This window comes from Aricia agestis, chromosome 6, assembly GCF_905147365.1.
Source record: "Aricia agestis chromosome 6, ilAriAges1.1, whole genome shotgun sequence".
Lineage (NCBI taxonomy): Eukaryota > Metazoa > Arthropoda > Insecta > Lepidoptera > Lycaenidae > Aricia > Aricia agestis.
Window position 1 is genome coordinate 709,907 of NC_056411.1, and position 22,445 is coordinate 732,351.

General features: G+C 36.4%; 1 protein-coding gene across 3 annotated transcripts; it reads left to right on the plus strand.

The window, feature by feature from the left end:
* The first annotated feature begins 248 nt into the window (after positions 1–248).
* On the plus strand, positions 249–22,121 carry LOC121727568. Of its 3 annotated transcripts, XM_042115474.1 has the most exons (6): positions 249–425; positions 11,166–11,249; positions 13,226–13,297; positions 19,105–19,165; positions 19,304–19,402; positions 20,983–22,121. In XM_042115474.1, exons 2-6 carry the CDS (start codon positions 11,212–11,214, stop codon positions 22,000–22,002), a joined length of 1,290 nt encoding a protein of 429 aa, XP_041971408.1. In that variant the 5' UTR covers positions 249–425; positions 11,166–11,211; the 3' UTR covers positions 22,003–22,121. The 3 variants fall into 3 exon arrangements, with proteins under 3 accessions (XP_041971408.1, XP_041971406.1, XP_041971407.1); XM_042115472.1 differs by lacking the exon at positions 19,304–19,402 and having other exon boundaries at positions 250–425; positions 19,105–19,264; XM_042115473.1 differs by lacking the exon at positions 19,304–19,402 and having other exon boundaries at positions 250–423; positions 11,160–11,249; positions 19,105–19,264.
* Positions 22,122–22,445: the final 324 nt, after the last annotated feature.

A 22,445-nucleotide genomic window follows, 5' to 3' on the forward strand; every position in this document is an offset into this window, starting at 1 on the left:
CAGAAGGTGATAATATTATTTATACTTTTTAGATTGCTATAGAATTTTTTATGCTGTATAATTTTTTTAAAGTGAGAACTATAGATATTCTATTTACCACCTAAATCCTAGACCGTTCTAAATGTTTGAAACATGGTTGCTCCCAGGAATTAGATGTTATCTGATGCCAAAAGCCGAGTTGTAATCGTTATCCGCTTCAGCTTGGACCTCCATTCGCAATCCTCAATGAATCACTGTGGTCACAGTCGTCGCGTCTGACAACAGTTTCACCGCACCAGCCGCGCGCGGCGACCGTATCGACGTTCCAATTTCAAACCGTTTTTATTTTTATTTTCAGCGAGTGTTCGATGTGTTTTGTTTGATAATTGCGTGAAAAAACGTTGTGAAAAAATTGTTTTTGTGTAGTGCTGTGTTTTTGCGTGACCGTAAGTTATTTTTTTTATGACTATTGATTTGACTTTTTTTGGAAAATTGCGGTGGTCAAACTTGTTCCTTTTTTGGCACTCAGCACTCAGCAGGCGCGGCAAAAAGTTAATTTTATGAAATAACGTCGAAAGCAATAATTTTCAAAATCTATGAGTATCGAACTAAGTAAACCTAATGAAAGTAACATGGTATAAATGTAAATTCACGGGGGTATATATAGCTTTGATAAGGAGGGGGGTCCCTAACGTAAAAAAGCGGCCAAGTGCGAGTTGGAATCGCCCATGAAGGGTTCCGCAGCAGCATAAGTATTTAGGAAATTAAAAATATTTTCTTTATACATGTACTGCACTGATTTTAATCGGCGATTTACATAATTATTGTCGAAATTGGACAAGATGGACAGTAATGGCGGGGATCCGGACCCCCAGGACACTCCCCTTATATATGCCCATGAATGTAATTACTAATAGCAATCTTAAATATGTCATAAGAAAGTAGCTATGAATGAAAAGTTTGAAAAAGGAAAATTATTATAAAACGTTTCTTTACATACGAAAACTGCAGTAAAATTACATAAGTATTAAAAAATATATATCGTAGACACATGCGATCAATTAAAAATACATTAAACATTGATACTTACTGTACTTATTTAATACATATAACGCAAATATCATTGGCATTTAAATATTACAATTTACAATGTTATCCAACACAATATTGTTCTACTTATTCTACCGCACTGTTTAATACCTACATATCTATAACCCATAATTGCGATATTATATTATTATTTTGTATTTATAATCAACGCATACACATGAATTAAAGGTAAGTATCAATAAATTAATTAGCGTTACTAAAGCAATTACTAATTTAGTACTTACTTAATTAGCAATTATAATTATAATTAAACCAGTAAATAATGTAAGTATTTTTATATTAAATTACAATTGAAACTTCATCTATAACTTGAGACTTCAAACAAACTCACAGGTCACAAGTCATCTCGATGCCTTGTGAGTTGTGGGTTGTGGGTACTCCACGAGGCATAGAGTATTCTTTGTTTTCTTGTACTCGTATTTCTAACATGGGAGAACGATGCTTCAACACGTACGGACCGTGAAGTGACAGCTTGATGGAATGAAATAAAATGAACATTATTTATTTATGAATAAAATTTACTTCCGAATAAAATTCGAGTCAAATGTTTTTATAAGGTCTCCTAGACGTTCCTAAGTCTCCTAGGTAGATTGACGTACCACCGGTTTGGGAACTAATCTTATAGAGGAAACTGCGTAAGTCACTCGCATAATGCTGATAATGATGATAATGGCAGATGAATGATGATGGATATTGTGATGATGTGTGGCGAATCTGAGGCGAAGTTAATTGCCGTCAAAGTCATACAGAAGTCATATTCTGATTAATTTGCCAGTTTCAGCTCGCGTTCCTCACTGATTCGCCACACTATCATTAAATTCTGCCATGACCATTGACCATCTTCTAAAATGTAATCTAAATTTAAAAATATTGAGCTCCTTGACCGGCTGTACCGATTTTGATATTTTTTCTAATATAGGTAATTCGTGTAGCAAAAGGCAAATGGAAAAGCACAAAAAGACCAGAAGAAGCCAATCACCACTGCCACAATTAATGTGCTGAAAAGTACCAACACAATATCTAATTAGTAATTATTATCAAATAGTGAAGGTATACAATATTTGTTATTTTATGTACGGTATTATAATATAAAAAAACCCATAATTGCGATATATTATGCTAGTTAACCTTGAGGAAACCCATAATGTTAAAATACACTGTGAAACCTGACCAATTAATCTAACCATCGTTTTTCTTCGTAATAGAACCAGAATGGTCGCTTTTTCTTAGATCCTGTTGATCAAATATTGGACCATAATATTATGTACGCAGATCATATTGTGCGTGCGTGTAACCAATAGCCACCGTGTGCGGTGTGCCAACTGCCAAGTACACTAGGTCAATTTTGCTAAGTAGCTTCTAGCTACAATATATTATGGTATTCGCTTGACATGTCAAACCAACTTCAAATGCGTTCTAACTTCTAATTGGTCACAAACTCACAACTCCAAAAATCTGTCGTTTGACATGAGACTACTATATTGTATTCCTTTTTTACCAACTTCCCAAAAAGAGTAGGTTATAATAATATGTTCGTCTGTATATATTTTTTTTGTATGTTCAACGATCACTTCGCCGTTTGTGGACCGATTTTCAAATTTTTTTCGCTATTGTATAGGGTGTAATCCGAATTTGGTACCATGTTTATAAAAGTGGTAATTTGATGATGGGATCCATAAGTAATCGAGGGAATTCTTCACTATTTAAAGTAAACACCACAATTTATCTGGATGACATTGTGATTTCGATTCAGCTGAAGTATTTCAATTTAAATGGAAACATATTATTATGGTGCTTTTGGATATAAGTATATATGAAGTATTCTAAGTAAATCTCACCAAAATGTTAGATATTGCACCAAGATATACCATGGTTCGAAGGCGGTGAATATATCTCCGGCCTCCTCATAGATACATGTTTTGGGGGTTTCGACATTGTTTCAAGAATTTAAGACATAAATATGCTTATTGTACATAAGATTAATCATCATCATCGTCACTACCCTTATACTTTTCAAAATCAATTTACGACTCTATCAGAACTGAGATCCTTGACAGGAAACTTAGCCGGTACCGACTTCAAAAGAATGAAAATTGGCTGCAGAAGTAGTTGAGGTTTAGTCGAATTTTGAAAAAGGCACTAATGAAGAATAATAATTATTTCATACTTTTTAGATCATTTGAAAAATATCGTTTTTACCTTAGAAGTCGGTTTAAATTTTTTGTTAAAAAATAATAATTTTCATAGGATCCAGTCTATATTGAAACTGTGTTTATGACGGATTGCATTCATCGGGAACCGAATCGTGTGACAAACCTGTCTTCTGTGATTTACCGCCCAAGGCCGCTGGCTACAATAGAACAATGACATAACACTTTACTTACCCGGTACCGAGAACTGGCGGTAACAAAAACATAATATAATTACCGACGATTCATTATTAAATTACTTTGTTAGGATTGTAGGAATCATAAAGCACTTGAAGGCAACGTGACTCTGTTACTATTACTAGATGGTAAGAGTTAAGACGTTTGGATATAATGAGGGATGACCATGATTATGGAGCTGTTTATGGCATGCACTATCGACGTCAATGATGAACAATCATAGATGAATATGCCCCTTTATGACGGACCAAATGGGCAAGGAAAAACCCAGAATAGTCCATGCCCACTCTCGGATTATAAAGGACTATGTTTCGCTGAATTTGCGGGTAGGCCTTTGAAGACAATATAACTAGAGTCTAGATCAGCCAGCGCCGTATTGGTTTATCATGGGAAATCGTCAAAAGGCATATCAAAGAATAGGATACTATTAATCGGTACCTTGCCATCATGGTGATCTAAAATCGTGACGTGACGCGAATTGTGACTTACGGATACGTTTGACGTCACTGTAACTAGGGCACGACTAGCGACTAGAATAAACCACTATAACAATAATTACTAAGAACACTTAAAATTGTTAAGAAAAACTTACATAATGAAATCGGTGTCTTTTGAGAGATTGAAGAAGTTAAGTACTTATTTTGGCCATAAAACATTTAATAGAAACCATTTTGAGCGACAGGGCAGTACCGCCTAACATAATTGAGAACATGGCTAAAGATAGTACCTACAAAGTCATCTAAACTGATGCACAAAGAGAAAGTTCAGATCTGAATGAAAGTTTAGTTCAACGTCGCCTGATATAGTTTCCATGATGTTCACTTACCGAGAACGGCTGAAACAGAGTCATATCGATTATGTATTACAAAACTGTGCAGAGATAATGGAACCCAGTCATGGTGTCGACAGCTGGGCACAAAAAATTAATGGTCTTTTCATTGGGATTTAATGAATGGGACACTGCACTTTCGATGTCTTAAACTTTACAGTTTGGGCTCTACTTCTGTGCGGCCGTCCGAACGCGCGATTTGGCGGCTATACCGTGAGCAAGCAATTGTATATTATATAGTATATAATATTATCAAGTATGTGACAGCGCTACCGCCGCTATTTAAATAAATGGTTAAAAATACATACTTACATAGTATTGACCGTGATCTCGCGGTGAAGCTAGCCATAGATATTATGTAACTTAACTGTCGAAATAATCTAATCACTAGTGCACTAAACAACTACATAGTAAGTTTTCAATTACCACCTACTACAACCATACATCTTGAGCATCTACTGAACAGATACATACCGTACTGTAAAAGATGTGCACAGGTAGGTATGCTTGTAGCAGTGCAATAAAATAAAGCTTACTAAATAGCTGTATCTCTGCACGTTACTCTGCGGCTAAAGGTCGAGCGGCAAAAAGTACTCTCACGAACCACTGGACCATGCCAAATGAATTCGGGGCCGGTCTTATCCTGGTTTTGTTTTTATTGACCTTATAATAATAAGCTGCAGTTTCTTATTACAGATTTATATAGAATTGCATTTCTACAGAATTGCATATAAGTAAGTTGTGATGGTCATGGTATTTTTAACCGACTTCCAAAAAGCAGGAGGTTATAATTTATGTTCGTCTTTCGTAATATTGTTTTGATACTGTAATCCATTGTTAACCACTAGGTAAATATTGAAGATCATAGATCTTCAATATGTGTGTATTTACGGTACTACCGTTTTAATAAAGGGCTGACCAATACTCCAAAAACTTACATAAAAATGTATTTGCGGAAACTTGAAGGCCGAAGGATGCAAGCCGGAAAAACATCTTTAGAAGTATTACGTTGGAAAGTCTATCTACCGTAATCAATGCACAACATTACCTACTAAAAGTTAACCAAGGTTTTAACCTTATGACTCTGCTTATTCGGAGCGACGCTTATATACCTCAAATTGGCGATATTTTGTCGATTTTTGTATCATCTTTTAGAACTTGGAAAATGAATCATCGCCAGTAATTCACGTTGATTCATATTTGAGATAATATAATGTAGATAAATTATTATGATATAGTTTTGAACATAGTTAAGTGATATCACACGAGTTGAGACAGTATAGACATTCGGAATTATATTACCTGCGACATAGCCTTAACGTCCACAACATAACGCTCATAATCTGGTAAAAAAAACCATCTCAAGACGTCCGTGGCCTAGTGTTTGGAATATACTGCAGAGTCCTGACACCAAAAACGCAGAGATAGAGATAATATTATCTCTCTCCATGCAGGTTACTTTTCTTTTATTTTTGTTACATAGCTGTAAGTGCATAACATTGCAATTTTCCATTTTTTTAATAAAAGATGGCCCGTGCGAGTTTCTTACGCCGGTTCTTTTCGGCGGGGTAGTTCCCGAACTGGTTGTAGGCAACGTAGTTTCTACGTTCGACTTTCAAAAAGTGTATCATGATAATTACCCATTTTTAATAAAAATATATTTTATTTGATTTATTTATTTAAAATGAGCGTATTTCAATAGTAAAATGCTTCTGACAGGCAAACAGTTTTATAACTTGTTATTGGTTCTGGCCTTCCAACTTACAAAAACCAGACCTGTTTTCCCCCACGGTTGGCCAGAAGTGTCAAGTATTGTACTAAGACCATCTGCTGATTGCCATTATCTGCTAAAAGAAGAATAATCTGGATGTGTCTAACATCTAGGCTATGACACCCCCCACGACCGGCCATCTTACAAAAGACTAAGCTGATGGACTACCAGCTAAGTGCTATCATTGAGGACGGAGCATCAAAATTTTGGAGTCGTGATGACTGATGACGATCAGTAGAGGCTTTAGGGGAGAAACGGTTGGGCGACCATCTAGACCGCCCTGGATAAGAAGGGCGCTGAAGGCACACCAAAATAGAGAGCGGCCCTCTCGCTCAGGGTGCTGGTAGTGCTAAAGCCGGCACTGAATTGACGATTATTTCTTATCTGACCTTAACTAACCGATCACTTCTTTGAAATTTTCTAAATATTTTATCTTATTCGTACTACTTAAAAATGTAGGTCATTTTCCAACTCTTTAGCCTCTCAATGTGACCTACAACTAACGAGAATCAAAGCCGAATTCGAACAAAGAGCATACAATGGTGGTGACTGGCCGTCTGCCTTGTCTTGTACTTCCGATACCTCCTACTGACTAAACAACAAAGGTGGTACGTCCGCCTCGTTAAAGTAGATCATTCACTCCTAAAGAACCCATTCAAAATGTTTAATCATTAATGAGTAATGATTATTTAATATTTATCGTTAATCATTATTTATTGCGTCGGCCTGGGCTTCCAAAATCTCATCATCTATAATATTATTTTAATAATGTATACTGTGAATACTGTGAAGTTATTAATAATAATCAATCCTACTAATATTATCAAGGCGAAAGTTTGTTTGGATGTATAGATGTATGAATGTATGGATGTTTGTTACTCTTTCACGCAAAAACTACTAAACGGATTTTGATGAAACTTTACAATAATATAGCTTATACATCAGAATAACGCATAGGCTACAATTTTAACCGACATTCAAAATGGGAGAGGTGTTATGTTCGATTTTTTATGTTCAACGATTACTCTGCCGTTTATTAACTGATTTTCAAAATTTTTCTTTTGGTATATAGTGTATCATCCCAATTTGGTATTACATTCACAAAAGTGGTGATCTGATGAAGGATCCATAAGTAATCGAGGGAACTCCTCAAAATTTATAGGGAAACGTGTGGTGACTTCGGTTTCGTGAGAAGTATTCTAAGCATATGCTACCAACAAGTAAGATTTTGCACCGAGGTATACCTGGTATACCGTGGTCCGAAAGGTGCTGAGAGAACTAGTGAAGAACATACAGCTATTTGGCACCCACGTCACCGTGTATACCACGGACCGGAATGGATATTGTTAAAATATCCATTCCGGTCCTATTTCAGTCCTGAAGCTGCTGCTTACGTTTACAGAATATGTACCCGAAATTACCAATGAGTAAGGTATCCATTACACGGTAGGTTTCTCTGTCAATTTTACCACAGTCATGGCTGTAACTGATAGATAACCTACCATGTGGATGCCTTACGATAGGCATTTTGAGATTTCGAAACTTCTCGAATTTCGCAAGGTCCGGTAGATAGACGCAAACAAAACTATAAATTGGAATTTATTTCATAATTTTTTTCAAAGAATTCTAGTTTTGAGTAAACCCGGACACAACTTCATACATCACCATGTTTACATTTTTTTTAATACAAAATGATATCAACATCGTTTACATTTTGACGGCAATTAGCAGAACCTGTTACAAACTGTTGCAAAATATAACCAGAACGATTAACATATTTTATATTTCCTTTGGTAACTATAGTGACTCTAATACGGTCTATGAATCTTATCTATCTATACGTGAGCTAAAAACTTTGTATCCCTTTTGACGAAGAATGGGGAAACGTAGGTGAATGAAATTTTGCACAGTTATAGTTTATATAGTGAAGGAGTGCATCGAGCTAATATTATTTTGAAATTATGCTTTTATCATACATTTTTTTTAACAAATAAAACATTACACACACTACAACACGCACACTCAAGAAGATGACAGATTTTTGAGTGACAAACCTATATATACGAATTATACTCTTATATTTATGGTTGAAGTCTGTTGACAACAAATTGACAAATTGAAAATGGATTATAGTTTTTTTTATTGAATCTTAGATACTATTAGACAATGCTTACACTGCCGGCCAGTCTGAGATCAGCTGAGTCCCAGAGACGAGAGTTGAAAAAAAAGATGAAAAGTCAATAGGTATTTTTCCTAATGTCGTTGAAACTAAGGTCGAATTTCGACCATTGGGCGATCTCTAGTATCTTTAAACGAGCAATTCTTTATATTTATTATATAACAATTCTTTATATATATTATATAACTAGCTGTTGCCCGCAGCTTCGTCCGCGTAAATGTATGTTATTAAAATCGAGATTTACAAAATTGAACAACCATCTACGACTATTTTATTTGGATCTACATTACACACGAAATTTTTACCACGAAAATAAATTATAATAATAAAAATTGTAACTGTACTAAGTATAGCTAAATTAATATTGGATATTGTTGTGTTAGACTGTTGCCAATAATAATTATGACAAAAACGCTTGAAGGCACGGATTAAGTTCCTGCTGTCCACGATCACCGTAGTATGCGACATCAGATTTACACTGTAGGTTGTCTAGCATTGTAGTTCTTTCGTCTTGGCAGAAAAAACTCTCCCAGAGAACATTATTCAAACATACTGCCTTCGGTCGTACATATTCTACCATTTCTACCAATGTGCTCGACCGATGCTAGTAACTTCCGTAAAGTTTGACTTTAAAATTTCCATGGCTGGTAACGAATTGAGATACGCAGTGGTCAATATCCATCCAGGGTTTGGATAAGCGTTTACGAATATTAGGAAAAGTTTTAAAGATCGATCTTTGCTAGAATTGGTAATTACTTTGGTTGTCGTTGTAAATTTCGAGGAGTTTCTTCAATTCCATTACTTATCAAGTCACCCACATTACAACAGGAAGGCAGTTGAAATTTTCACAGAATCCTTAAATATATGTGTAATTTAATAATTAATAATAAAATTGAAATATAACTAAAATTTAATGGGGGCTCCCATACAAAAACACAACTTTTGGCCTATTTTTTTCTCTATAACGGTACGGAACCCTTCGTGCGTGAGTCCGACTCGCACTTGGCCGATTTTATTGTAAACATGGTATCAAATTCGGGCAATCTATACAACAAAAAAAGAATTTTGAAAATCTGACCACAAACAGCAAAGTAAACATTAACTCCTCCTTTTTTGAAAGTCGGTTAAAAAAAGTATCTAAGATGTTGACCAGGGATGTAAGGTATCATCATGCCAAATTTTATTGAAATCGGTCCAGCGGATTCAGAGGTTAGCCTGTACAAACAGACAAACAGACAGAGAAACAAAAATTTCAAAAACAGTTAAAATGTATTCTACTACTCTTCTAATATGCCCCTGAATCGTTTTTTCAAGTTTATTTTCAATGTACAAAAATTTTACCTCTACGATTTTATTATAAGTAAGTATATAGATAGATATAGATATAGATTGGAATCTCGGAATCGGCTCCAACAATTTTCATGAAATTTAGTATATAGAGGGTTTCGGGGGCGATAAATGGATCTAGCTAGGAATAATTTTTAGAAAATGTAATTTTATTCGTGCTTTATCGAATACCGAGCAAAGCTCGGTCAAACAGCTAGTTATATTTAAATAACAAAATAATTGATGTGAATGCTAAATGTATTACATCTTCTATTTCAGGTTGCATTTAATTGGCAATTATTACGTAAATTATGGCTACATTAACTATTAATATAATATTTTTATTTTTTAAGTTTAAATCTTTTCATACTACGTAAAAGATGAATGTCTACAAAGTTTGTTTTCCCTGTCTGTTCAAGATATGAAGTGCCAACGTTTGTTTGTTTGTGTTTTATGGAACAATAAATTAATTAATTATGATAAAGTGAGATTATTTTGTCAACACATTAGAGTAATCTGTTCTACTAGGCTCAGCTAAGGTACTTAACCGATTAGGACTATATAGTATACAGGCTCCTTATACTGTGATACAGGCACGTGTCAGTCATTAAGGCCTGATTACACCTACCGAGTCGCATAAGGGCCGCGCCACACCGGAATGGCAGCGGCGAGGCGAGCACTTTCAGTGTCATATGATTTTAAACTTTATCTTCATTTACTATATATTACAATAATGAAGATATAGTTTAAAATCATATGAAGCTGAAAGTGCTCGCCTCGCCGCTGCGATTCCGGTGTAGCGCGGCCCTAACAGAGCCCTCGACCGAGTACCCGGTGTATTATAGATGTGCTCAGCCGAGGGTACTGTCTCACAACTCAGAACTCTCCTAGCGAGTAGAGTCCTTATACATAAGGGCCTAATTACAGATACCAAGGTGTAATTAGGCCCTTAGGTGTAACGACTGACAAGTGTTAAAAAGCTTTTAGTGTAAAATGGTAACGAACTCCGATAAATAACTTTGCCAGCAACATGTTCAAATCTACTTTTAAAAAAATACGCTGCTTATATTATACGCTAAAAGTTATTAAATGTTAGTAGTCTACTGCAAAAAGTTTTAAACACGCTGCGTCTGGTAGTCTAGCCAGGGCTAATTAATATACTTTAATTTTATGTTTTAAATGCTATTTTTAAATGAACATTACGCTATTTTTAAATGAACAATGTAGTAAACCTACTGAAATTTATAATTCTTTAAATATACAGTAGATGTTACGCTGTAATAATTACGTTTTGTTCTAGTAAGTACTATGCGTATATCTTGTGTTTTGATACGCTTGACTGAGTTAGTTAATATCATTTTCGCTTGAATAACCGAATTGTTTATGCAAATTTTAAGCCGCAGTAAATTTAAGTGCGTTTAACTTACTCCTCCAAAGAGTTCTGAAATCTCAGAAGAGGGCTCAGGCCTACCACCGACCGGCGACCACCTACTTACCAACCTCAAGAAAACGGACGTGACTATGTTATTAATAATTATTTTTATGGAAAGTTACAAATTATGAATAAAAAGTTCTGTTTTTCAGGATAAGCGCCATCTGTCGGGAAGGAGTTGGCCGCCGAGATGTGAAGATGAAAATGTTGCTGAACGTGTGTAAATCATGCCAATAGTAAGTATCAAGATCCTCGTTACCTTGTCTATGATGGAATACAATGAATGCCACACTAATAGGTATATACGTTCATAATAATTTGTTTCATCATAGGCTTAGTTGAAGCTAAGTCAATTGCCACAAGTCCCACAACACATAAAGTAACTACTCTACGAGTACTATCTAATAATAATATCTATGGACGCTTCACACCACGTCAGTCTGGCCCCGTGGCCCGTGCTAAGTACCCGGAGGACCTGTGTTACGGGTACCAGACAACGGAAATATATTTAATACTTTTATACTATACTTATATTTAAGATTTTTATTATATGATACACATATTATATTTTAATACACATAACCATACCAACAGCCCACCAACTGAGCCACAGGGGTCGACAAACAAACTATGTTGAGTACACGTAAGAAACGACTTTTTAAAATATGAATTTCGGGAAACGTCGACGTTTCTATTATATATCATTTCATAGTACGTATCATTTCTATTGAAAAACACTGATCGTGAAAATCATAAGCAAATCGATTTTACAACAGCTAAATGGCTCGGTTCATATTAAAATAATAATAACATTATATTATGCCGATCACTTTCAAAGCCCCGTTAAACAAAAAACTTTATCTACTTAATTAGTTAAGTCATGATGCTGTAAAAAATCTTCGATCAATCATAATTACAAGCCAGGTGAGCAAACTCTGTTCTAGTTTTAGATAAAAGTAAAATGCTGCAAAATTATTGTTTAATATTTTGTACTTTAAATATAAACCTGCATTATTAGTAGACAATATTGTAATAAACTCAAAAAATTCTCGTGTCACAGTGTTCTCTCAGTGATGACCTAATTTGAAAAATTCTCGTGTCGCAGTGTTCTCTCAGTGATGACCTAATTTGAAAAATTCTCGTGTCACAGTGTTCTCTCAGTGATGACCTAATTTAAAAAATTCTCGTGTCGCAGTGTTCTCTCCTCGAAAACGGCTTCACCAATATTAAAATAAAATGTTGTATGTACTTACATTCGTTGGGACTGAGAAAAGGTTTTTCTCTACTTTTTATATTGACAGTAGAAATAATTTATATGGCAAAACAACGCTTGCCGGGTCAGCTAGTATTATATAACGATCATTCCTTATTTCTTTAAGTCACGGTATCACGTGTGAACGGCTGGACTACATTTGAAATTAAATTTACTGCTCTTTCAGCGCTGCTACTTTCACTCTCTACTTGAACTGTGTATAATACTTTTGTTACATCATGTGTAACGGGGAAGAACATAGGCTACTTTTTACCGCAAAAATGCCTTGTTAATGCAATGTTTCCTTTCACGCTCACAAAATCGCAAGAACAGCTAGATTTAAACATTTTAAACAAGAACAAGATGTTGCTTAACTGACATTGTAGTTCCTGACATTGTAGTTCGTTGGTCCTGGGTGAGGCTTAGCGCGTTATCAGGACCAAATATTTCACGAGTCAATCATGAATCATGATACTGTCGAGATAAACTTACGGAAAACCTCGCACGTCACCACACAGCATCACCACCATCAGTAGTACGCACTTACGCAGCCAATAAATATAGGTAGAAATTAAATTTCGTTTTCACATAGATCGAAAACTATTTTAGAATGGTCATAATCATAGGGCTATCAAAGCCCTAGATGATAATGATTAACTAATGATCGAAAAAAATACGGCCAAAAATAGTGGAGAAAAAAAAATATAGAATAAAATTTTACCGGGCTATGGGTCTCGTAGAGGCCTGCTACGGCGTAGAGGGCAGAAATTTTAAGGTGCAGGATTTTTTCTACATTTTCCGCGACTTTGTAAAATGTAGAACTTAGATGTTCTTTTTAGTGTGTAAGCTTTTTGCTTATTCCTTTACCGTACTCCGTTATACCTCTGTCAATTGTTTCGTTGAACAGAATAAAGATTCCGTCATATACGAGCATAATAAGGAGTTGATGTTATGTTCCAGCTGCCTGGAGTCGCTGTACTGGAACTGCTGCGAAGAGAGGTTCTGCTTCGACAAGAAGATCGCCCTCTATAAGTGAGTATTATTATTACTATACTTAGGTTGTCTCGGAGTAACTGCTATTAGCAATAAGACCGTCTATGTCATATACTTACATAGTTTTTCATATACTGTTTTTTATTAATTTTAGTTTGAAGTTGTACAAATAAAGAATTTTCTACTATAATCGTACTTATATTATCACTATTTAGTCATCTTTGTTTTAAACAAACAAGTTTTACTTAATTTATTTATATTGACAAGCATTAACAAAGTTTTAAAGTAATTAAATAAATTATGTCCTATTTATTATGTGCTATAGTACTCATAAATTTATAAGAAAAACCTTTTACTTATATTGTAATTCACGCTCAAACATAGTAAAATAAGATGTAAACATAATACTTAAATATTTAAAAAGTTGACAGGCAGGAAACAATTATTATTATAATGATATAATATGATAAATTACTATTAAGGTTTTCCTTAACCATATAATATCATTTTATATGAAAGTTGGAAGTACCACATAAGTTGATTCATAAGAAGATGACCGAGCTACAGTAATTGGTCTGATTATGTCAAATCAATGTTAGTTTGACTGCCGATCTGAGTTGACATAACGCGACCAAATTACGTAGATCACCATCTGCCGATATGAATAAATCTCCTTATAGTTTATTCATATACCTAAATAAAACAATAATCCTATGGTTTCTTTATATTATCTATATTATCTATTTTTATTGGCTATCTTAGCAGTTAGCAGTTGATAAAACCCCACGATTTTCCCATCTTTTTTCCTATAGCTCATGTCTACCACTTATGATTAATCTAATCTGTAAAGTGTGAATATAATATTGCGCAGATAAGGCTATCTCGCGGTTTGCGCGGCCTTCGCTGGTGATATTGTATCTTATAACCAAAGATATACATAGCAAGATAGGAAGATATTGGCATTGTCTGAGTATACTTGGTTTCCGCTATGGAGAATGAGCAGAAACTGTTACTGTTGCAACACTTGTGAAATGTGCAGTAAAATAAGGTGTAAGTTTCAGATTAGCGACAGGAATTCCCTGCAGCACCATTGCTGCGACATGCGAAGGTATATTTGTTTAGTCTATGTATTTATTATATATTATGTCTATAAATTATGCACATCGAAAAATAACTCATTCTTAGTCCCGGAATTAAAAAACTTTGGTTAGCGGATAAGAAATAGTACGAAACAGTAAGAACTCTACCTACTTTAACCTAGTTTTACTTTTCTTCTAATTCTACGCGACAAATGAGTTAGGTACCTTTTTAAAATCTTAATACTTGTTGAGTAATATTATTCATTTTATTTAAAACGTATCTATCGATCTTTATATCTCTGCTTGCTTACAGTAAGTACTCTATTATTTTCATTACCATATTATGTAACAATATATATAACTAGCTATTTGACCGAGCGAGCAAAAACACGAATAAAATGACATTTTCTAAAAATGATTCCTAGTTAAATCGATTTGTCGCCCCCGAAACCCCCTATATACTAAATTAAAGATATAAGATATGTCCAGTCCAGTATTACATGTAGTAAATACAAAGCTTGTTGACGTATTTTATCTTATAGCTATTTTATTTCATCTTTAGGGTTAAGTGTCGATAGACCTGCTAGCTAGTACCTGGCGCCTCTCAGAGCACCTTATGCTACACTTTATACATCCGAGTCTGGTAGTACTTAGTAGCATCATACAAAAAGGTTAAATTTTGAAACTCTTCAATACAAGATGTAATTTAGCTATGGATTTTCTAAGCAACTTGACATACATTTTCTTATATTAAAAATTTAAATCTTAAAGGCTGAGAAATCTTTTGTATTTAAGATTTTAATAATACATGTACCAACGACCCGCCCCAACTTCACATCGGGTATAAAATAAGGCCACTGAAAAAATGATTAAAATCGATCCAGCAGTTTTGATTTGTATTCATTATTAATACTAGTCCGTGGCCCGCATTGGTCGGTACCGCCGCAAAAGTTACTTCCCGCAATTTTTATTAAATCTGTAATATCTTCGAAAATATTCATTTAAAACATATGCTGTAAAGGGTCATATAGACCTGGGTGAATTTCAACAAATGACCTTTTTTTATCATATCGGTGAACTTTTTTATTTATCCATATTTTATATACTTTTCAGGTTTTATATATTCTTTAAGACACAAAATGTTCTTAAATTTAATATCATTAACGTATCTTTTAAGACTAAGTAGAAAATTCAGTTTGAATTCTGGTTTCCACCGATATGATAAACAGTCACCGATTTTTATTTCTGTGCACCGATACGATAAGTTAACCACCGAAATGACATGCTAATCCAGCGATATGATAATATTATCTTCATAATATTATATTTATGTTTTTTTTTATGAAATAAGGGGGCAAACTAGCAAACGGGTCACCTGATGGAAAGCAACTTCCATCGCCCATGGATACTCGCAGCATCAGGAGAGCTGCAGGTGCGTTGCCGGCCTTTTAAGAGGGAATATGGTAATAGGGGAGGGTAGGGAAGGGAAGGGAAAAGAGGAGGGTAGGGAAGGGAATAGGGTAGGGGATTGGGCCTCCGGTAAACTCACTCACTCGGCGAAACACAGCGCAAGCGCTGTTTCACGCCGGTTTTCTGTAAGAACGTGGTATTTTTCCGGTCGAGCCGGCCCATTCGTGCCGAAGCATGGATCTCCCACGTAGATTTGATCAAGAACAGAGTTCTTAAAATAACATTAAAATATTTTAAAAATGTTTTACAATAATATTTGATGTAGGTACTTAGAATAAAAAAATCATCATCGTCTTTATTAAAATGAACTAGATGTGAAAAGAAAAATGAAGTAAAAACTTTGAATTGCCCAATACATCCTCAGATCCATTCATTTTTACTATCTTGCGCATTTGTAATTTATTTGTAATACTTAAGGAAATGCCACTAGATCAACCAATATGATAAAACAATTCACCGATATGATAAAATTATCAACCGATATAATGATAAAGCAATCCACCGATGTGACAAAACTGTGCGTTGGTCATGATTCGAAACACCGATATTAGATTTAGGACACCGATTCGTTTTTTCTTATAATTTCGGTGTAAATTATCATATCGGTGGTTAAAATGACCACCGATTACACTGTTATGAGAGTAGCGACGTGAGAAAAAACGCACTTTTTAGGAAATTATCAAAAATGCATTTATTATAAGATAAATTTGGTTACAGATAATGAAGCTCAATCACTTACTACATTCATTAGAGCCAAACAACAATTTTAAAACTATTCATTACATTAAAAAAAATTCAATCACCGATATTATAAAATAATTGTCGGAGGGCATATTTAATGGCATACTTATATGTCGTTGGCGGGAATATGCAGCGCTTGACACAAATCCGTCTTGACTGCGTGGAAGCACACACTAAGGAGTAAATTAAAACTGGGGTGGGGAGACTGTCCGACTCGTCAATGAAAAGTAATGCTTGAATTTCTTTTATCCAGCGATATGAGAAAAATTCTCAGGACAAGTACATTTGTGCCTCTAAGTAACTATGATTGTTAATTATATAACAAAATATGGTATATAATAATAGATAAACTAATATTCTATGAAAAAATATAAGTTGTACCCTCAAATTATTCATATTTGCTAGTATGTAAGCGTTTTTGTTTGTAAAAAAGTAGAGGGACAGCACCGATTTGATAAAAATAGATCCTTAAGTTATGTATTTCTACCTTTGTAACAGTCCTAGGCATATTATATATTTTTTGCCACAATTCTATAGCTACCCATTAAATACTAAAACAAATAATTTACAACCATATTTCCTTTTTTTAATAGTAATTTCAACGAAGACAAAAAAAATGCCGTTTGGGAAATTCACCCATCTACATTAAATCAACAATGTATTAAAGTTATTCAATTGGGTGAGGATTAATGCTGTATTTATTAAAATTGCTACGAAAATTAGCCATTATTGGTGGTAAAAGAAAATGACCAAAAAATGTTATGGTGGGATATCCATAAGAGATAGACATTAGACATATACCATCGCGGAGTTTTCTGTAGACCTTTTCAAAGTGTACAATTATACTTGGTAGGTACATTATTTTGATAAATCTCTTAGGGTTCAGCCTGCGTTCGCAATGTAAGCGGAAAAAAATGTAATTATTTACGACATCACATTAGAAACCGCAACAATAACAGTATTTCTATGTTATTATACCTATAACCTTCCTCTTGAATCTCTCTATGTATTAAAGAAAACCGCATCAAAATCCGTTGCGTAGTTTTAAAGATTAAAGGGAACAAAGGGACATGGGACACAACATCTATATTGAGGTGTTGTCAGGGGAAATGGTATAAGCCTTGTACAGACATGTTGACAAGTGTGATTACCGCCTGACTGCTCAGTGCTCAAGCCCACTGTACACAAATCCTGATGTTTTCATTATCACTTATCTACAGATAAAAGTTTTAAATAGATCTGCTACGATAACAATTTATTGTATCTTTTTGTGTGTTACAGTAAATAACATTAAGGATTATCTGTTTAAATATTAATATACCTAAATAGGGATATTAATGTTATTAGGTATTATTTATAGAATGGGGTTACCACATTAAAGGTTTTATGGTTCTATACTTATCAATTATCATATTGAATTGTAATGTAGATTGTAATTTTGTTTTGTATGTGTCATGTCATAGTGTCATTTTACGTACAATATATTTATCATCACCCTCGTATATTGTGTTTCCTGCAGGTATGACAAACCTGACTCAAGGTATTTAGCGCCAACTTATTACTCAGCATAAACGTAGTAACCGCAAAGCAATAAAAATATGTAAGTTTAGTGTTAATATAATATAGATAAACTCAGTTCGTATTTATTAAGAATACTTAATAAATGTCCCTGTAAGTTCGTAGCCCTGTAAGTTCAGATTGTATAAATCATGACGATTATGACGAAATGATCTACGATACGCGAAATACTGACCTTTGCGGGCAGCCAATCTGCTATAAGCGACTATCTTTGTTAATTATAGTTTATGAATATTTAAAATAAGAAAAGCGCTATGAGTATCCAGTACATTGTAGTGATAAGACGTGACAGCGTGGTTACGGTAAGGCAGTCGTGACATACTGTATCAATACCTAAATATAAACATAATAATTTTGCATATAAATACATTCTTATGTAAGTCATACCCAGACGATCAGAGTGTTCAGTATTAAAAGGTTCTGCCATAATTATAACTATGTTAGTATCTTTTCGATTGTAAGTATTCCTTTTTGTGCAGAAATTATTACTAAGTATTGTTTTTCATGCAACATCTGTCACGTTTCTTGAAAATTGTAGGCGAATCCCACTACACCTTAAATTGCACCATCCTCATACCTAATGAAATTTAAGGAAAGAGGGAATACGAACAAAAGCAATAAGTATAAGCTACCTCAATACTCATACCAGGAAAAGAGGATCCTTGGGACCTAGTACTTATATACCTACTGACGGTCAACGGTCACGAAACCGCAGGTTATTGGCAGTCAGAGGCTGCAACTGTGAGTCATACGAGGTTTTTCACATAAGATGATTCCTTCTGAGAGTTGTGTTTAAATGTTTAATCAGAAATTGGCGTATCTACGTCTATTTTAAGAGGATCTGGCCCCAAGATACAGACAGTTTTCAGCAGCAAAAATGTATACCGAACCAGTATAGCATTTATGTATGAAGGTCCTTCGGAACGTAAGCTAATAAGGAAGTTGTTCTTTTTTTAACCCTAGATCCGTTGTTTTCAGGATAGAAGAGAATGGCACACACAACGGGTACACGAACATGGGCGCGAGCGTGGACAGCGTGGTCACGTCGCAGCCCGTCAACAACAACACGCTGCCGCCCACCGCTGTCGTGGGCAGGCAGATCAACGAGCTGCCGCTACACGCCGACAAGCTGTACGAGGTAATGTGGTCTGACGTGGGCGCGAGCGGGGACAGCGTGGTCACGTCGCAGCCCGTCAACAACAACACGCTGCCGCCCACCACCATCGTGGGCAGGCAGATCAACGAGCTGCCGCTGCACGCCGACAAGCTGTACGAGGTAATGTGGTCTGACGTGGGCGCGAGCGGGGACAGCGTGGTCACGTCGCAGCCCGTCAACAACAACACGCTGCCGCCCACCGCCGTCGTGGGCAGGCAGATCAACGAGCTGCCGCTGCACGCCGACAAGCTGTACGAGGTAATGTGGTCTGACGTGGGCGCGAGCGGGGACAGCGTGGTCACGTCGAAGCCCGTCAACAACAACACGCTGCCGCCCACCGCCGTCGTGGGCAGGCAGATCAACGAGCTGACGCTGCACGCCGACAAGCTGTACGAGGTAAAAGGACGCTTTTTACTCATGAGCGTATTTACCTCCGCCTGAGCGCGGCCTACACCAAAATGGATACATAATATTTGTATTCAAGTGTGTATTTTTTGGTACGTCCTAAAACTAGACTGTGAACTAGACTTCTAGACTTTAGTCCCTGGAGCTTTAATGAATTATCGCATTTGATATTGACATTTAGTATCTTTGAATTCATATTATTATTAGTTAAGCGTCGCTCCCTTTGCTAATACAGCTTTAATAATGCGGCGCACTACACCATAGGCTATATTATATTATGATAATTTATTAGAATTAGTTCTTTCTAAGAAAACAAATGTTGAATATGCTATGCTATAAGTCCTGATTTTCCCCGTCACCTAAAAGAATGATATCATTAATTTATATGTCAAAAGTCACGTATTTTCTATTAAAACGTATCATCATTCTTAACTAAGACATTTTCTCTAAAAAGCGTCTGATAACGCCAGAGAGCTAGCCGGAGAATGTACGAGCCGTCTTCCTGATTTCTCAATCAGCACGTATGTACTACGTTGATAGTGAGGTAACCTGTATCTAGGTCGGTGTACAACCGAGAGTTATCTTGGTAGTTTAGATTTAATTTACTTCGTTTTCAATTCTTTGGATTCAAAATGTTAAAAATATAACATCGTTAAAATTAATTTTGTTTCGAGCATTTACTTGGCATTATGATGAAGTGTAAATAAACCTCATAGTCAGGGTTCCCTAGAACATTTTTTGAATGAATGAATGAATGAATGAATGAATGAATGAGTATACTTTATTGCGCACATCACAGTAACAAACACACTCATAAAATAAAAACACAATAAAATGAAGAGAGTGCACAAAGGCGGCCTTATTACAATCTCTTGCAGGCAACCTTTGGAAGAAAGGAACAAATTGCTGGAAAGAGGGTGTTGTGCCAAAAGTATTTAACTACTTATCTATATATATAAAAATGGATTTTCAATTGTGTTAGTAACGCTAAAACTCGAAAACGGCTGAACGGATTGGGCTTATTTTAGTCTTAAAATATTCGTAGAAGTCGAGGGAAGGTTTTAAAGTGACACGAAGTTCACCGGGACAGCTAGTAAGTAATAAAAAAGTACTTTTTCGCACTGCTAATTACTACGTAGCAGTATTATAAGAAACAATAGACGTTGTTTTCGATATGTATTTTATGTACTATGATAACATTTATGACATTAAAAGCGAATTTTACACACAATTTGTATTTTTGGAAGCGGACAAACAATGGTGTGAAATCGCTAAAAATAAATTCTCTTTCTCAGGTGTTCTCAAAATCGTTGATATTCAGAGACGAGCACGAGCTGAAGAAGAGCAGCGTCGACACCCTGGACGACCTGGAGACGAAGTCCCTCCCCGATATATTAGACGAGAAGCCCAACCGGTCCAAGGTGTACTTCGAGGACGAGGTGGACTCGCCCGTCACCGACTTCGAGATCATGTTCAAGGACGAGCTGCTGGCCAACCATGACATGTTTAAGATAGACGAGGAGGAGGAGGACGGCCGCAGCCAGGACACGGAGGAGGAGGGCCTCACCATGAGCGTGGCTGTCAAGAAGCAGGACGTCGTCAAACCCAGCACCGTCACGCTCAAGGGCGAGACCAAGATACAGAAGCAGCACCCGGTGTACGAGTACGACCCAGTGTCCGCTATGGCTTTACCCTCATCCCTCACGCTGCCCAGGGTTGAAAGCGTCAAGGGCATCCTCCGGACGAACAGCGCCAAGAACTTGGAGAGGGTGGACAGCAGCAGCAAGCTGTCGCGACCCATGCTCAACAGAGTGGAGAGCTTAAAGAATATTGATCCTACTAAGATAAACAAGGTGCTAGCGAGAGTGCCGCACAGAAGCGCGTCGTTCCTCAACATACCAGCGCATTTAGTGCCCGAGAAGCCGCCGCTGACGAAGAGCAAATCCACAGTAGGCGTTCCATCGCTGGCCGACAGCGAACTCCGACTGAGCTCGCTTCCGGACACGCCGATCATAAAGAGCAACAACCTGCCCCGATTCTTCGCGGATGGACCGTCAATATCGGAGTACCGGGGGGAGACCACGCTGCAGAGCATCAAGCAGCAGTCGGCGATGATGATGCAGAACGACTTCCGAATGCCGCGGTACTACGGCATCACCGCCAAGAGCATCATGGAGACGCCGGTCCACGAGAGCAAGTCCATGCCCGACCTGCGGAACCCTGCCACGACAGGTCGCGTCAGCAAGCGCCTGGTCAAGATACGCGGGAGGTTGAAGCCGCTCGTCATCCGGAAGAGCTCGGAGGAGAGACTTTAGATATACGTCTCCTTGTTCATATTTCCATAGCGAATAACGAACCAATAACGACTTTTGTGGCTGCTCAGGCCTACTATAGACAAGTGGCAAGCGATTATCGTAAACGCCAACAAAATGTATGCGATTTGACATAAGTCATTGCTTCGCTAGCGAATACTAATGTCAAATCCCATTCATTTTATTGGCGTTTACGATAATCGCTTGCCACTTGTCTCTAGGCCCTGATGCGTTGGAAAGACGCAACGGCATCATCAGAAAAATTATGCGCTGTGTCAATATTGTTAATGTTATGTAATTACTGAGGAGGAAGTATATAGATGAATTGTGAATATAAACGGGAAAAATAACTAGCATGGACGTTCTAGTTAGCATAGCCAGAAATTACCGAGGTGCTGTCTTTCTACGATAGCACTGGTCAGGATCACTTGCGAATGGTTTTCCGT

Bases quoted from the DNA above. Each gene is read 5' to 3' on its own strand.
- LOC121727568 (XM_042115474.1), top strand. From the start codon at position 11,212: ATGAAAATGTTGCTGAACGTGTGTAAATCATGCCAATA. The intron at 13,298-19,104 runs GTGAGTATTATT...CGTTGTTTTCAG, and splicing joins AAGAAGATCGCCCTCTATAA to GATAGAAGAGAATGGCACAC. The intron at 19,166-19,303 runs GTCACGTCGCAG...GGGGACAGCGTG, and splicing joins GCGCGAGCGTGGACAGCGTG to GTCACGTCGCAGCCCGTCAA.